The sequence below is a fragment of the Phoenix dactylifera genome, chromosome 2 (genome assembly GCF_051530095.1).
Source record: "Phoenix dactylifera cultivar Ajwa chromosome 2, Ajwa_hap1_PhDact_Kaust_v1.1, whole genome shotgun sequence".
NCBI classification, from domain to species: domain Eukaryota; kingdom Viridiplantae; phylum Streptophyta; class Magnoliopsida; order Arecales; family Arecaceae; genus Phoenix; species Phoenix dactylifera.
The window spans coordinates 3,238,801-3,257,348 of NC_143191.1; the positions used below are offsets into that span (position 1 = coordinate 3,238,801).

Here is an 18,548-nt window from a genome sequence, read left to right on the forward strand (position 1 = left end):
AGTGGAAAATATTCTAACAAGCCCCTGCTGAATGTCGAGATTGTAAACTATGCTTCCATGGTTCAATATTTTTTTTTTCTTGTACCAATCAAAACAGGGATAAAAGCTGTTGTGTTCAGCTTAGGAGGCAGTGGAGGGTCTAGTACATAGAAGAGAAAGGAGAGAAAGGCTGGGGGTCTCGGTGGGGATCCCCGCGAGGTTCTTTAGTTCACTCAAATAAGTTTGGATCCTCGGCGGTGCAATTTTTTTTTTTTTTCCTGTTCAGAACTCATAAACATAATTATAAGTTTTATAGAAAATCTTACAATCCGCTCACAAGAACAGCCTAAATCAATTTGGAATCTAAAATCCAGGTCCAGCATTTAAACTTTCTTTATATCCTGAATCAGGATTTCTATATTTAATTTAGAAGAGAATTCAAGGTCATGTGCAAAAAAATGACCATATAAAAAAGGTACAAACATGCAATTGGTTTAATATTTGCACCATCTTATCTAAGCACCAATCACCCAGACTATATTTTGAATCTTTGTTATTAGATAATACCAGAAACGTGTAGCTTGTTTGGTTCGCAACAATCTTTGTTATTAGATAATACCACAAACATCAAATGACATATGTGTGTGAGTTATGATCCATAATCTGACACTTTGCTTAATAAGAAGGGTATTATTTGACACTCAGCTATCTATCACACTATAGAATTAGAATTAGAATCAGAATTAGACCACCTAGAAGTCTCATGGCTTGAATATTTGATCATCTGTCATGCTATCAACTAGGCCAGGCCATGCCAATAGTGGGGGTGAGGAGGTGTTGGATTACACCTTAACATGGCTAAACTATAGTCCACCTTATGATATATCCAATCAATTTATCAATTAACTATCATCATAATATATGTTAGCTAAATTTTATCAGTTATACTTGAGTCTAAATACTAATTCCTTAAAATGAATTTGAACTTAAGTATACGAAAATGCAATCATTTCATGTGAAAATATAGTCATCGATACGAGCTACAACGCCCAATTTGGCACCAATGGAAATTAACCTACAAATTCACGTTCAAAAATTAGGCTTTTGGTTAAAATTAAAGTTTCTTGTTGAAACCATATTCTATGGTAAAATTAAAAGAAATGTTTAGCTATTGATGTCAGTGATACCTTTTGACCGGCCAGCTTAACATAATAGAGGGTTTTGAAAATACTATTTTAAAATAAAAAAGAAAAAAAGTTGTTCTCTCCAGACTGGACTAGAGTAGAAAATTTTGGACCACCTTAATTTCCCAATGACATGGCGACCAGCAATGTGGATGTTTCGGGTAAAAAACAAAAAACATCCTCTCCGGACAAAATCTATGGAAACCTACATGTTTGTCCTTGTTTTCCTTCCAAAAAAGGAACAAGAGGGGATCCATCCATTCCTCGATTATGTCATCTTCTTTCCTCATCCAACTACTCGATTGACTAAATGTCCCAGCTTTTGATCTCAGCTGGCCGGCTTGGCTCCAATTTCACCATCTGTTTGGTACCAAAATCCACACCCTGTCCCGGCTTGTGTACACTCATAATTTCAGATTTATTTCTTTCTAGATCTAAATATGCCTACCAAAATCTATCACCCATGAGCGTAGTCGCAAGATCTCCAAATTATTTTTATTTTTTTTATTTGCTCTTGATAAGCAAACTACATAGCAACTATTATATATATTAATCATAGATTCATGATTTATTTTAAAATCGTGAATAATTTCAAAACAACCTTCATGAAATTGATCATATATTTAGCAATTGATAAATTTGTTCTCCCAATATTTATTATTCTTATCTAGGGGCGCAAATGAGCTAAGTTTGATTGGGTTTGGATGTGGCCGAGTTAGATTGAATTAATCTTGAACTTGAATTTTGATATCGAGCGTGATTTATTTATCATTATTTTAAGCTTAATTCAAATTTAATTTTAAATTTAATCTAAAATAATCTAATTGAGTAGCTCGATAAATCTAAATTGAGCTGGAATCAAAATATTCTGATAAAAGTTTTAATTTAATAATTTTTTTATCTATATATGTATATAATTTAAATAGATTTGAGTCTTAACGGGTCGAGAACGGTCGAGCCAGATCAAAATTAACTTCTAGCTTGCTTTTTTTAAGTGTAAGGTTGGTTTCTTTAACTTTAAATCAAAATTGGTCATCTATTCTAGAGTCCTCAATTATTTTTTTATATATTAATAAATTTATTTATTTATTCTATTTTTAATAATTATTAACTATCAGTCCATCTTTATGGCAATATTTCTTCGTTTAAGCTTCCAGCGCGACTACCACGCTCACCTCCAACGAGACACTCGAAGCTCATCCTTGCTCTTCGCGGTGGAGCTAATCATAATTTCCCTCTTTTAACGTCTCTTTAATCCTCCCGTACCACACTCTCTTCCTCTGCTCAAAGAAAGGGGAAAAAAACAGAGAGAGAAAGAAAGGACGAAAGAATCCAAAACCCCCAGCACCAATTCCAAAGAGAAGCCACAACGCACCATCAGATCCTCCGATCTCCCCAATGCCGCCGACCGAACCCTAGACCCACCCCCCCAGCCCCAATTCTGCTCACAATCCTCGCCACCTTATTTTCCTCCCCCGGTGATTCCCGCGATGGTGGACCCAGGCGGCCGGCGATCTGCCCCCCGCCGGAAGAACTCCGGCCTTCGGAGGGCCTGGTGCTGCCCATTCGGCGCCGCCCCCCGCAGCCCCGACCTTCGGAATTCCCCTCACTACCAGCACCACCCCTCGAAGCCCCCCCAGAAGCTGCCGCCGCCCCCCTACTCCGGCGGCTCCTTCCACAGCTCCCCTTCTCCCAGCAGCAAGCGCGGCATCAGCATCATCGACCCCCGCCGGATCCTCTCCCCTGACCGGGTCTCCCCGATCGACTCCGACGCGCCCCTGGGCCCGCTACCGGAGATCGCCGACTGCGCCTCGATCACCACCGTGGCAGTGGAGTCGGAGCCGGAGAGCTTGGATCCGCTCTCAAAGGAGATAGCTTTGGTCCCTGAGAGGTCGGCGGCGGAGGATGGGGCTTGTTTGGGAGAGAGAGCTTTGGATTTGAGGCTCAGCTTGAAGGGGAAAGACGGGAGGTGCTTGGTTTTGGAGCTGGATTCGGAGGCTCTGTGCGAGAGTAGTGCATTTTTTGCCTCCATGGTTCTGAAGTCTGGCCAGAAGGTCTCGGATGCTCTGGCTGATGGCCGGAAGATAGAGCTTACCGGTATCGAGGATTTGGGTGCTTTCAGGGGGACGATTGAGCTGATGTACGAGAAGGATGCAATGAGGTGTCTGATGAAAGTAGGAGTCTCCCGAGCCATTGACATACTTGAGGTGAGAATGGCACAGTCTTCTATAAATTGTGATGATTAAGATTTATGAAAAGTTTGTTATACACAGTGCTTAAACATACTTAGTAGTAGGCTGGTAGCTCTACTAGCAGTCAATAAGATGCAGAATGATTCAGTTAGAGTGGACAATTACGTTGAATATGAAAAGATTAATGATTTTTTTTGAGCTGTTGAGAAAAATGGGGGCTTGTCTTTATGCTTCCAGAGGAGAGATATGGGGAGAGGAAGAAGTTAGGAAATGGATATAAATGGAGAGCGTGCATTTCATTCTGGAGCATAACTTATTCAGCATCACTTGAATACATCTCTGTTTGTAGGAAATGAACACTTCTAGCTCTTTCCATCTACCATGTTTGGTACAACTAATATCCAGCTACTGCATTTACTACAACTTCTAAATATGAAACTGATGGTGGAAAATCTAGATTAGAGATATTTTTGGAATTTTTTCTTTATGATAAGAAACACCAACTTGCGTTAGATTCACCAACTCAGACAAGAAAGACCTTGCACTAGATCATGACCCAAAATCAAGTTTACCTTCTAATTTTGGCTATTGAACTTGATTTAGAGATTCCAGAAGAATTCTAAATTTGGGAAACAGTTCATGCTCAGGAGGGCTTTGTGAAGATGTTGGTAGCTTGGTCATTAAACTTTGTGAAACTAAAATGCAACTCTGTTACACAAACCAATGAAGTTAAACTTTGTGTCAATATGTTTGCTTGAATCACGGAATATCTGAATACTAATGCAAGTGTAGGTTGATTATCTAGATAGGTTTTTGTTGGTTTTTATTGGGGCAAATTAGTCATCAATAAGTTTCTTAACCCAATTGCGTGGCATACACATGAAGTGAAATTAACATATGTTTGGTTGTTTTTAAGATGTCGTGAATGTCGCATAGTCTCATGTACTGCACAAATTGTTTATACTATTTTTATTGTCAAAGTCTTCAAACCAATCACTGTCACCAAATCCAACAAATTTGAAATTATTGTTAGCACGTCTCCTAATTTTAGGAGACTTGATGTAGCCCACTTGATCAAGGTTATCCACATCAGGATAAACACAACCTTGTTTAAATGGTGACTTAATCCAATCTAATTAGAGGTTATTCAGAGTTTATCTTATCAGGTGGCTTCCGTGATGGATGAAAACTAATTAGTGATAAACCTTAAAGATAAGGATCCGGGTCCCTAATCTAACAGTATAAATAAGCCTGTGGATCCATCATCTAAGACACTCAGGTCCTGCATAGGTTAGAAGCTCCGGATCTCCTCTCTCTCCCTCTCCCGCAAGTCTCTTCCTCTCGTATGGGCGATCAAAGGTTGGTGCTTGATCAGAAGTGCTTAATCAACGATGGCCGGAGGTTAGTAAAAGTTTAATTGATGATTATTATTCCGCTTCATGATAGGCTTACAATTATTACCGAGTGAATTAACTAGACTACTTAGTGTACATCTGTTCAATAAAAAAAAGTGTACCATAGTGAACTAGGCAATAGTTGCGCTCATGCCCTTCTTCTAAATGGAACAGTTTTTGAGTTCAATACTTTGGAGGTGTTTCCCCAGGTATTCAGACATATTGTAATTCCACCTTGTGATTCTTCCCTCCCTATCCCTAAAAAAGAGATCTCTATGTTATACCGTTAATGTTTGTATGGACCTTTTTTAAGTGAAACACTGCTACCATCTCCATGTAGCAACCATAAGTCTTACTCCAAAAGAATGCTCTGTGCATGCCAAGTAGCACTAGTTCCCAACTAAACAATTGAAAGAGGATGGAATTACCATTTTTCCTTCTATATGTTGTAATGACTTGGTACCACACTCCACATGTGTTTGCATGCTTGAAATCACTCATTTTAAATTTCTTGAGAACTTTTTTGTGGCCTTCTAGAGACGTAAAAATCCCTTCATTAGTATGCTTCACATCTATGTCAAGATATTAAAACATAAGTACCAATTTGATTTTATCTGTCATTGCTATCTTGAACTCATCATATATGCTTCCATTTTTCTTGTGATAATCAATACATCCACATACGAATATCCAAGCAAGGTATCTCCATCTTTAATAAATTTAGAATATAGAGCATGCTCCTGAAGGCATTTAGAGAATTTGTTTTTTTGGAAAAATTTGCCAATTCAGCTATTCCATGTGCTTGGTTTCCGTCTTAGGTCATATAGAGAATTGTTTCGCAAGTTGAATATTTTTTAAGCCTAAAAATCAAGTTTAGGGGTGATTTTTTTTTTGGGTGGGACGGGGGGTTTATCTTGATTTTGGGAGAGTATAAATGATCATATCCTTGTAAAGTCTTCTAAATTGGGACTCAACCTAGAAACATTATTAATTAATTGAGGGTGAGACTTGTCACAATTGTAAAGTTTGCTCCACTGTGACCTGGGTGTAAGGCTACGTAAATCCGACCCTCTCCAGACCCCATAGTGGCAGAAGCCTCATATGCAGAGCCAGGCTTTTAGAAATATTATAAATGAACTAGTTATAAAGTGCATGCAAATGCACATTGCTGGCAAAATATTTAGATATAGGATAAGTTTTAGAAAGATTTAAGCATAGATTAGGTGCTATTTTGTTGTCTTCATGAAATTGTTAAGATTTATTTGCTATATTGCATTCTTAATTTAGGTAAGTTTTTAGCTTTTGTTATGGCCATCAAATCACTATAAATTTGAGTAAACTTGCCCTTGTGATCCTCCTCCAAGTCCAGTAATGTTAGAAACACTTTTATTAGAAGTTTAACATGGTTTAAATCTTTAAGGGAGAAATCTAACTTGGATTTTTATTGAAATTGAAATGTTCGGACCACTTATATATGGTGTTGGATGTAGTGGTTGGGAGTTGCTTGAGAATATACTATTTAGGAAATGTATTAAGTGTGGTAGTTGGAAAGAATTAAAAGTGTCCATCCAAGATGTACTTGAGCCATGTTGAATAAGCTAAAATTGTTGATGGATCTATACTCTCCATTTTCTTATTTCCTCCTCTCCCTCATCCCTTCTTTCTATACGTAAAGTCTTCTATAATTCTCAATATGACTTGGGTTTTACAGTTGTACTTTTTTATCGTGAGATTATTTGTTGCAGATATTATTTTAACTCTTTTTTTGGATTTTTCTTTTACTCCAAGTGGGTTTGTGTCGGGGATACAAGCACTATTAATATTGCCTGTAATGATTGGCACATATTGCCTATATTGGCCTGTACTTAAGCAAAATTACTGATTGTGCCAGTCAAAATATGTGTTAATACAGGCCTTGTACCATGATTCATGCCATACAAGCCAATGACTGATGGGCTCATACCATGGTTGTATACCTTTGCTTTGGATGAAACCCAAAAGTTATAGTGCAAAATAGGAAGATGATGCCATGAAATGAGTTTGATTAAACCCAAAACATTTGTGAAATTAGAGAGATAATGGATTTAAAAGTATGTGTATTGAAGCCAAAAATTCAGTGAAAATCAGAAACTTGGGGGGTGATGGAATCACTGATCAATTTTCGGTCATGATCAAGTGGATAGATCACAACCAAAGCTGGATCCACGACAACACGATGCGGCAAACTCAAATTACATTATGATGTGCACCAAGTAAGTGATGTTTGATGATCACAACAAAAGAAAAAGAAATGCAAATCACACTAAACAATAGACAAGATGTGTTCCATCATATCAAAAAGATGCCAAGAAATGAACTCAAGGCAAATTGACCATGAAAGCAAAGGCAAAGCGCCCATAAAAATTTCTACTGTGGAAAAGAAAGATCTTAATAACTGGTGTAGTTTGAGCCGTTACCTTGCCTTATTAGCGCATTGGTTACAAGTAGAATCTTTACCATGATTTATCAGGCTAATTGTGCACATTTTACATGTGTGCACACTACAAGTCAATCAGAATATCTACATGACTTCGAATCAAATTCTAGGGGCTTGTTTGTCTCTACTCAATGCTGAAAAGAAGATTGACCATCCTTTTTGTGCTTTGATCCAATTGGAAATCTGCTAAAGTCAAAGTTTGGGCAAGGCAAATTACATATTCACCCCTTGGTCTAAACACTTGTGATGCTATTGGATAGACCAGTCATTTTCTCTGTTGTATTGACATGGGTAGTGGGGTCCACAAAATGAGCTAAATTGAGTTTTGCCCATTTCAGAACTGGCCCAAAATTTCATAGACTTAGATATCATTGGCGTTGATTCTTTGGGGTTCCCTAAATTCTTTTGTTTTTCTTCAGGTGAAACTTGGCTTCCTTCTTATGCAGTCTAGATTCTTTAGACCTTTGCATGGTTGCTGCTTTTTAGGCATCACCAGGCGGACTAAGTAGTAGGGTAGTATTGGTGAAGAAGAATTGAGTTGGAGGAAGTGTGGAGATACAGAAGCAAAAACTAAGAGTAGAAGAGAAGAGAGGAAAAAAATCAGAAAATTCTGCCAATATTCTTTAGTAGCTTATAAACTACTTCATAATGAAAATTTATGTATTTTCTAACCTGGACTGTCAATTTATTGAATAACTTATGTATAATGAATTTATTCTAAAACTTTACCTTGAATTAGTTTGTCTCCTAAATCATCAAACTATAGTCAAATACTTTCAAAATAATGCAAATAAATATCAGAGAGAACTTTCTGCCTGGTAAAATATTATCAGAACTTTTTGATTTTGTCCTCCATGCTCTTTGAAACTTCCTGTTACAATTCGGATAATAGTTGATTTTGGTTGTGACACCGTCCGTGCTTTGACATATTGATTGTGAAAAAATGAAATGTCCACCAATAATATTCATGTAAGTCCGTTCTGTCATATCTCTGTAAATTGCATTTCAAGTCTTCCGACCACTCCGGTCAAACCTATGATGCGTATGCATGTCACGAAGTTCATTTCCATACCCCAATTTGCTACTATCCTTGCATTCTTTTTAAAAAAAAAAATCATCTGGCCTCATGAAGTAGATATATTAGCCATCTCAACATTATGTTCACCATAGTGATAGTTCTCTCTGATAAAATTTTGACATCTAAGTGGCCAAACTAATCCGATTCTCACTGCATCTTGGTTGTCTTGATCAAGATAGGCACTTGGATAGAGAATCCTGAAACAATATGGTAGTTCTGGTCTAATGTATTATTACGAACTAGTCAATTTTTTTTGTGGTCCTTCTTGCCTCTGAATAGCATTTCTTGAAATTTTGAAATTATGGTAAGTTGTTGGCTAATTGCTTGGGTTTTCTATTTTTGTTCTCTTGGATCATATTTGACTTAATTTGGTTTTGTTTCTTTCAGGTATCTTTCACCATCATGTTTGACAGGGGTGTTGCGTCATGTTTGAAGTATATCGAAGCTGTTCCATGGAGTGGGAGCGACGAAGAGAAGCTTAAGAGCTTGCTCGCAAGGTACACAATTGATGAAGCAATCTCTGAAGATTTGCTAGCCAGGTTAGTGCCACAAGGTCCAAAGCACTCAGAAAATCTAGCTGTGCATCTCATACAGTCCATTGCTAATGGAGTTAATAGTAATGCAAGGAAGGAGATGCAATCCTTAGTCAATGGCCTCTTATCCAAAAGTTCAGTCTATCAAAAAGACCCGGCTGGTCTCAATAAGGAGAAGCTGTACCACATTTGTCAGTCTTGTCTGAACTCACTGGCGGAACTCTTTGAAGAAGCCTCCAATTCTAGTCCCGTAAATCAGATGACAATAGCGAAAGAAACAAAGCCACTGATTGAGCGAGTCTGTAAGCAAGTCGAGAACCTTAACTGGCTGCTAGAGATTCTTGTAGACAAGCAGATGGCAGAAGATTTTGTGTGTTTGTGGGCAAGCCAAGAAGGATTGATTAGGATGCATGAAACGGCATCACCAATGGTACGATATGAGCTCAGTCGGATCTCAGCTTTTGTATTTATTGGGTTAGGAAGGGGGAGATTGCAGTGCAGGGGTGAAATAAGATTCAGTGTCCTCAGGGCCTGGTTTGGACCTATGTTAGAGGACTTCGGTTGGTTGCTGAGATGCTCGAAGGGGCTGGACATGAGGATGTTGGAGGAGAGCCTGGGCCAAGCTCTCCTTACCCTTCCATTGAAGCAGCAGCAAAGCTTTTTCGAGGAATGGTTTCAATATTTTGTCGCCCATGGCGCCAACTGTCCAAACCTGAGCAGGGCTTTTCAGGTATGGTGGCGAAGGTCATTCCTAAGGTCCTCAGAAGCACACTGCTAAGCTTCTGCAATCCTTCTAATATCTGGTTTGTTGTAGGAATGTGATAGTAGTGCAGGCTTTTAAGATTGGTGGTGAGTCAGAGCATACACCCTAGTGTATGTTCCTCGACGGTGAGGACATCCTCTAAGAGCAGAGGATTTCGTGACATTTCTTATTAGATGTCTTATGTTTCTAATAAGTTGTTTAATAGTTGGCATGTCCTATGTATATATAAAATTCTAGAATGGAATGGGTTGTTTTAGATAGATCTTTAACATGATGATTGATGATCATAAGATTTTTTTTCTATTCAATATCAAATCGTAGAACATTCGAATTATGTGATAACATTTTCTTAGAAGTTAAAAACACCTCTGTTCCCCCAAGAAAAGGAAAAAGTGGCCATATAATCAGAGCTCTAGGACTACCTATTTCTTTGGCATCACTACCAATCACCATAGCTGTTCATTATTTGTTTGAACGCCACCATCAACATTAACCTTCAGGACTTTTTTTTGTTGTGGGGGGCACCAGCTAACGTTGATGGAGTGTGATCGAGGACTGTTTCCAGTCTTGGGGTCCCAACGAGCAATAATAGCATTTGAAGCCTTAGAATTGGTGTCAAATTGAGTGATGGTAGAATGCTCTTGAGAAAGAGCAGCCATGAAACAGCATAGCATAACGCATGAAAGAAGCCGAAATGGTGAGGTTTGGAAATGGAACCAAACTGAAGTGTATGAGCTCACTCCTCCCAGTCTAGCCATTAAAAATAAAAAAATAAATGGATCACCTCTGACCAAATATCATCAGAATGTGAACATTCAACAAAAATGTGGAACATAATATTGTGTTATTCCAAACTATGTTTTTAGGTAGTCATCAAACCCCGGATCCAACATCTGGGTTGGCTATGTGACACGGCCGCATGCTTTCTATGACAAAGTGTGAAAAAATATGCAAGATCTAAAAATTTATTACAACATCAATATCATTGAATAATAAGGATCTTAATTTATAATAATTAACAAAACTTGTGCAATTATAAAATTTAATCATACAACCAGTATTAATGATGGTCTATCTACTCATCCTTTCATCTATGATCTCAACTATAGCCAAGTACCAGGTGACCTGTAACTCTGAAAAAAAATGAAAGATGTGGTGTGAGCTTTACAACCTAGTAAGAATCCCCACACATCCACACCAATACAATAATAATATAAGTTTGAAGATCGTAAAAAACATTGCACACATCATGAAATCACAAACCGATTATCAATAATGCTCGAATAATCAATATGAATATTTACATCAAATATTTATAAAAATTCAGACACTCAAGAGTAATATATCATACGATATCTCATAAATCTTCAATAGTATTTTAAATGCTTTTCATTTTTTTTTCCTTTTAACTTGTTCTGAATCTAAGATCAATTATCTTTTCGACTTTGGCCAAATTTTAGTCACGTTTTTTCTCTCGTAACGAGACAATTGATAGTATCACATTTTCAGCTTGTGACAGGGCATTCAATAGTATCACATTTCCAGCCTGTGATGGGGCATTTAATAGTATTACATTTTTAGCATGTGACGGAACATTCGATAGTTTCATATTTCCAACTTGTGACGGGACATTTGATAGTATCTTATTTCTAGCTTATGACGGTGTATTCAATGATAACGAGATCAGCCCAAAATCCTTGTTTATTCAATCAAGTTCACATCCACACATAAATTTTTTTATTTTAGGCTTTAGATTAACTACGATCACATTTTTCTTTCGTGATAGGGCAATTGATAAGTGTCACGTTTTCCAGCCTATAATGGGGCATTTGATAGGTGTCACATTTTCCGCCCATGACAGGGCAGTCAATATAATATAGTTAATCCAAATCACCACATCTATTAGTCCGATAATGCAAGTGTAAACTATACTCATATATGTATCTATCATACTATCAATCATAAGCATACATAATTAAAACATGGTTTGATATACAAACCATCATAAAAAAAATTCCTACATTTTACTTATCTTGATCATTCTCATATCACATATATGTATACAAAATATCTAGAATCATGCAAGTAAGTGTACAAGAATTTTTACCTCTTTACTGATAACCCAGACAGACTAATCACCTGCTCACACTGCAATTTATAAATCGAGGTGCGCCGAACCCTATTCGACGTCCTCTTTCTCTAAATACATAATCAAATAAACATCAAAAATCATCCGAGGTATCTGATAACCTAGAACACTCTATTACTAAAGGGTTCACATCACGTAGTAATCCATGACTATCCACCAGTCCTTTTTAACCAAAAATTTCTCCAAATCAACTAGAGAGAGAAAACACGAAGATAGAGAGAGAAATCAATCCAAAAATTCGGGACTCCTCGTACGGTCGCATAACACTGATCTGGAACTCTTCCTACTGCTGTATAACGTCGATTCGAGACCAATACCGGCTCAAAGCTCCAGGCCATACAACACTAGCCGAAACCCCTCCAAGGGTCAACCCGACTTCACAAAGTATGTAGACACGCCACTGGTCCACTAAAACATGTAGAGAGAGAACGAGTAGAGAGAGAGTGTGTGATAAATAGAGAAAGCGCAAGAGAGAGAAAAATTAAAAAGAGGAGAGAGAAAATAAGGGAAGAAAAGGAGAGTTGTGAGGCTCTCTCTCTTTCCCTCTCTCTCCTTCCCCGAAATAGAGGAATGCCAGCAACGACGCTTGTGGTGGGCGACCCCCAGCGGCTGATAACCCATGACGGTGTTGGCGACGTGCCACGCACGGCGATAGCCGTCAAAACGAAAGATAAGAAGTATTGAAACAAGAGAGACTTTGCCTATGATCAATCCAACGATTCACCGCCTAGATTCAAGGGAAAGAATGGTGGTTGCAGTGGTGCCTGAGGTCAAGGGACCTACGACCGGCCAACGGCGGCCAGCGGCGACTGATTTGCTGAGTTATTCTCAATATACGAAATACTCAAGAATTAGTGAATAATCAAGGATTTCATAATATATTCACAATTTTTTTATGGCTAATTAGAAAACCTTTATAAATCACAAATAAAGGATATAAATCATTGTTAGCGAATTATTTTGTGCTATTGTTTATTATGACACATCTCTTTCAAACTTGTTATTACATTAAAAAAAAGAAACAAATCTTAATAGCATCTATTTAATCTAAGTTTTACATTTTATTCTTAAATTCTGATAATTTTTATATGATTTTATCTGAAATCTAAATTTTTTCCTCCTGCCTCGTTACTGTGACAAACTCATGACAATGTTAGCTGTAGATCCTTTCTTGAAAGAAATGGAAAGAAAGAAAGTTCACAGTAATCCTAGAAGAATCTACTTGGTGCCGAAAGGAATCGCTGCATGAAGACAAAATGCCGAGATTTTGTGGTGGAGTTCGTTAGGAAATCACCCAGGACGCAGCCAAAACTAATAATTGTTTCTAAAGATGCTGCTGATTGCGTCTCGAACCGCTTGATCTCACACCCACGGCTGAGATCTTCCACGGTGCACGAAATTATTCCATTCAGCCGTCCGATCGATGGTCTTCGTCAGCAACCTAACTGGATTCCGGAACGCAAGACTCGCGCATTAAGACAAGTGTAAAGCGGTGACGATCCAACGGACAGACGGCGCGGCCTTTCTGACGATTGACGGATTTGAAGGGGGCGACCGTCGGTTGACGGTCGTTACGCTGACGGCAGCGAAGAGCCCATGGCTTTTTTCATGCATGCATGGATGCATGAGATGACATGACATGCATGGACATGGATGGTTGCGGGGGCACATGCCATGGCATGGGGGACCATGTCAGGGTCATTTATGGTTGGGGTTTCTATCGCGCTGTAGCTGGACCAGGCCCTCCTGTCCTTGCTGGAGGAACTTTTTTCCTAAATAACGAAATTGCCCTTCGTCATGTGACCATCATGCCCTTAGACCTTCCTTCTATTTACCGAAACATGGGACGGGACCACCGTACATCATCTGCCGGAGCTATCTGATTTCTGGTTACGAAATCATTGGATTCGGGATCAGTTAATCGAACTTGAATAAATTAATTAATCTTTACCATTACAATAAAAAAAAAAATTATAGTCCCATATAGTCTATTTCCAAACTCGTTAGGATAATTGATTGATCCTATAACAATTTTATGTTTATGATGCAGAGCTGAATTGTCCAAAAATTTTGAGTAAGAGCTTTCCTCGACTATTTTTTAGATGGTTTCATGAATTAAATTGTAAAAGTTAATCATATTAGGATAAAAGGAGTTGGTCATATCCATCGCTTTCATGTTGGCTTTCTTATCTCGTTCTAAAATTAATTTTTTTTGAAGTAAAAAATATTATAATCGCGGTTTGGAAAAGCTTACTGTTTTTTAAGCTTGAGCTAATGATGCACTATTTTTTTATCTATTTTTATATTTTGAAAAATAAGATAATGAAGTCACTAGCTAGGCTAAAACTTTAGATCTCTCATCATTGCAAGCATTGAGGAGGGGGTGCCACTTGATAAGCTCTAGTCTTGTTGGCGGTCACAAAGTTCAATTTTAACTCTGCCTCCCTTCTTTTGTGGGGTTTTATCTTAAAGTTTTTGGTAGTAGTAATTTATGAGTTGCCAACATGGCAATTATGCCCACGTACGAGTGGAACTATAATCAAAGTTGATTACATGGAGCCAAACATATAGGTGAATTGCTTGTAAGAAAACTCTACTTTCTCTGATTCATTCGACACATGCAATTTCTTTTCCATCAATACGTCCTGCAATTTGTACTTGAATTCCTTTTGTATCAGTTTGTACGGTTAATTTAATAGCTTTTTCATTGACTTTGGAAACAAAACTCTATTTTTTAACTGTAAAACTATATATTCTGCAAGAAAATTTGGTTAAGATTTTTCTCTCCTATCCGGTCACTTTCTCCTCCTACGGTTTGGACCCCGAAAAAGACGCTAATCCTAGAATTTGCTCTTCTAATTTTGAGAATGATAATCCGTTTTTTTGGGAACTATAAGCAAGGGGCAGGGGCCCGATGCACCACCAGGCAAATTCAAACATAAATCCCTTTTTTTGGGAGGATAATTACTTGCTAGTATTTGGCATCTGCTACCTATATGATGAGAGCATGGCCTTGATCTTACGAGAGAGAGAGGTGTAAAAAAAGAGACCTTCTGCTCCGCCTCCTTTTCAGTCTCTCATGAATATCTAACAAACACACATGGTATGAGTATTATCTATCTCTCCAGTGCAAAACATGCAAAAGATGAAAACATAAAATTCCTATCTCTTCTTGAGAGGGAGAGACAGGCTGCGAGTTCACTTCAAGACTCATGATATGTTGATAAAAGATGATGAAGGCGTGTATGATCTTTTTAGATGTTATTAATTTTGTGGAGTAGGCGTTTTGCAGGGCCTTTCAGGGAAGGTTAATTTGGTCATATAGAAGAAAAGCGAGCCGCGAATTCGGGCTGCATTTATGGGCTTTTCAACGGCCGGTCGCATGGTACCGCTGGCTAGAATCAGTGGGCTGACGGCTGACGCGGCCGTTTTCCAGATTTTACCGTCGCCGCTCGCACAATTAGCGTGTGAGAGGCACGTGAGCTACAAAATAGATGCTGCAATATCCAAATTGAGATAATTCAAATCTACATGAAATGATGGATATACACTCATTTTTTTGCTGCCAAATTCTAATATGCATGGGAAGCCCATTATAATTATGTTACAATTCTTCGATAAAATCTCTACCCCAACAAATATATATATATATAAAGAATAAATTAAAAATAAAATAGTTTAACTTAACAAAAAATAACATCTATTTTACTTTATTTCCCATGCACCTATTTGCTTGGATTACAATAGTTGTTTGATGATTTTGGAAGAAGTCGTTACACCATTAATATTTAATAACAAGTATTTGAATAATCTATTATTTTACTCTCATCATTTTCGTACAAAACTTGTTAGTTATTAATTTTTAATAAGAATAACAATTACTATTTGCTTTTTTTTGTTTTTTAAAGGGAATAATACTTTTTAGAATTTAAAATTTTCAACCAAAGTTACCTCCAGCTGCCCAGCATAAATTTTCATGCTTTGAAAAGTAATAATTTATATTAGAAAATATTTCTAAATGCCCATAATGCACACGCCAAAAGTAAGGCCGCAAATGTGTCGGGTTGCCCCATACCCTGATCAGACCCGACCCGTTTAGACCCAATCTGACCTATTTTGAAGGGCCTGTGGAGCCAGATTAGGTCCTAAAATTAGATTCGTTTTATTTTCTGGATTGGATCTAGGTTTACTGTATTCTGACCCAACCCGATCTCATCCATTTAAAATTTAGATAATTTTAAATTTTCAAAATGCCCATTATGCACACATCAAAAATAAGGCCGCAAATGTGTCGGGTTGCCCCGTGCCCTGATCGGACCCCGTCTGTTTAGATCCGACCCAACCCATTTTGAAGGACTCGTGGAGCTAAGTCAGGTCCTAAAATTAGACTCTTTTTATTTTTTGGGTTGGGTCTAGGCTTACTGAATTCAGACCTGACCAGACCCATTTGAAATTTGGATAATTTTAGATTTTTAATTCTACGACTCAATCTGCCCTAACCCAAATCTGTAAAATTATTCGATCCTACGGGCTGTAGCTTATGGAGGTGCAAACAAGTTTTGAAGCTATGGATAGTTGATCCAAATCAGACCCAATCCGGACCCAAATTTTTTTGGGTTGAGTTACAGTTATATATGGATCCGATCCAACCTGAATGACCTATTGGATCAAAAATTATAGCGGTGGATCTGATCTGATCTTCTATTAAGTTGAATCTGGGTACAAAATTAAAATTTAAATAAGAAATTGGGTTAGATTGCAGTCACTCATAATTTGATTCAACTCGATCTATTTGCAACCATTGTCGAGAGTTCATGGGATGCATGATTGCATATTTGAAAGTTTTATTACCAGCCGATCCTCATTTTTGACGGCAAATCTTCAAAATTGCACCGATCATTTGGCAGCCTTGTGGCATCATGAATTTTTATTATAGGAATTATAATGCAGACAATAACATCATCCTCTTTTTATTATTAGCTATTAAATTCTTGTCATGACGATGTCCATCATAGCAATTTATTCTAATGTTAATTTCAAATCATATATTATGAGATAAGATAATAACCGTTATATTAAACAAATAGCAACAATTTGGGGCCAAAAGCGTCAATCCAGCATAGATCTGTTGGGGAGCACTGATCTGACGTAGAGATTTCGCCAGTTGAAGGAGAGTTCTATTTAATGGACGGTCCAGATCGACGGACTCCGTTGCAGAGTCAAAATTTAAAAAAAAAAAACACCTGGGACCACCCTGCGTCCAGGCAAGTAGGAACACGTGGCAAATCATTGTCTCATTTCCCGCGCTTCCTTCCACCTCTCGGTGACTCCGAGAAAAGTCACCGCAATCATAGGGTTCCAGCGTCCTTGTCCCTTCCAGCCTCGCGTAACGCAGCCGGTCGGTGACGGAAAGCATGCGATCACCGCGAGAATCTATAGAGGCGCGCGTGAGGCCCGCATTGGCTCTCGCGCCGGAGAATACTGAGGAGTAATTCCGAGGGAAGTTCGAGGGCATTACGGGCAGAAGAAAAGAAACCGTGGACCCCGCTACCGGTGCCGATGCCATGGGATGAGTCCATGTGCATGATGGATGGCTATGACGATGGGGATGTCGTTGATGCCAAAGAGAATGAGAAGAAGAAGATTTGACTCTTTTTGGGAGCAGAGGAGAGAGAATAAAGATGGCGAATGATGGTAGCCTTTGATATTTGTACTCGTTGCTCGGCTAGTGTAACCGGCAAAGACCGGTGGCTCCCAGGTTTCACATGAAACTCCTGAAGAGGTTCAATATTCTCATAAACTCCTTGCTTTTTGGGATTGTGCTACTGTTGTCCGGCCTATGCTTTATTTATTTATTTATTTATTTACCAAGATGCTAATAAAATTATCATCATTGCTTAATTTTATGCTACCATTGAATGTATCATCTCTACGTATGGATAACCTATGGAAGTGAGATGAGTATTGGTTGCAAGGTGTATGGAGATAAACAAATATAATATGGCTAGGATGAAATTTTCTAAATTATCTTAATATGAAAATTACCTATAATTTTGTTATCACCTTGGGTGCCTAGTAACCGGTTTATGATAATGAGTATTTCTAGATTTTCTAATATTAGTTTTCGCATCCATTACTTCTTAACTTCGACACTTTCAAATATGAAAGATCTGATTTATACTTATTTAAAATATATTTGAATCATCGGTGTAATAAAAAATAAAATTTAATGAAGTACATATTTTAACAACGTTATACTAATGCATATAGTTTTTAAACACTAATCTAATATAGTTTTTATTTAATCATTTGCTTTTTGCAAAAATAAAGAATATATAAAGATTATACTTAAAAGACTATAGAAAATATTAAAAGAGAAGTTTTAGAATGATATTTGGTACCAAAAATGTTAAATGATATTAAAATACATTATAGATAAATGATATATAACGAAAGATTCGATATTAGCATTGTTTATGTAGATGCAATTTTTGAATGATTGATTATTTTATGAATAACCTATATAAGTCTAGCATATACTTGATCATACACTATTATATTAACTTACAAGATTATATATTTTTGCATCACCAAAGTATATCATTTAAAATATTATTTATTTATCAATCAGATCATAAATGTCGATGTATATTTCAAGGCTGCAGGTCAAAATAACCCTTGATAATATATTCATGTTTTTGTGATGAAATAATGACTGTCATTCCCTAAATTAGGTAACGATTTTTTGCTTTATCAGAAAGAAGAAAAAAAAAAGGGAACCGGTTTTACAAGGGAATACG

The 18,548-nt window shown here is 37.5% G+C and overlaps 1 protein-coding gene across 1 annotated transcript; it reads left to right on the forward strand.

Annotated features, from left to right (window-relative positions):
• The first annotated feature begins 2,306 nt into the window (after positions 1–2,306).
• Positions 2,307–9,927, forward strand: LOC103722193 (BTB/POZ domain-containing protein At2g13690). Its single transcript, XM_008812668.6, has 2 exons — positions 2,307–3,370; positions 8,691–9,927. Exons 1-2 carry the CDS (start codon positions 2,654–2,656, stop codon positions 9,612–9,614), a joined length of 1,641 nt encoding a protein of 546 aa, XP_008810890.4. The 5' UTR covers positions 2,307–2,653; the 3' UTR covers positions 9,615–9,927.
• The last annotated feature ends 8,621 nt before the right edge of the window (positions 9,928–18,548 follow it).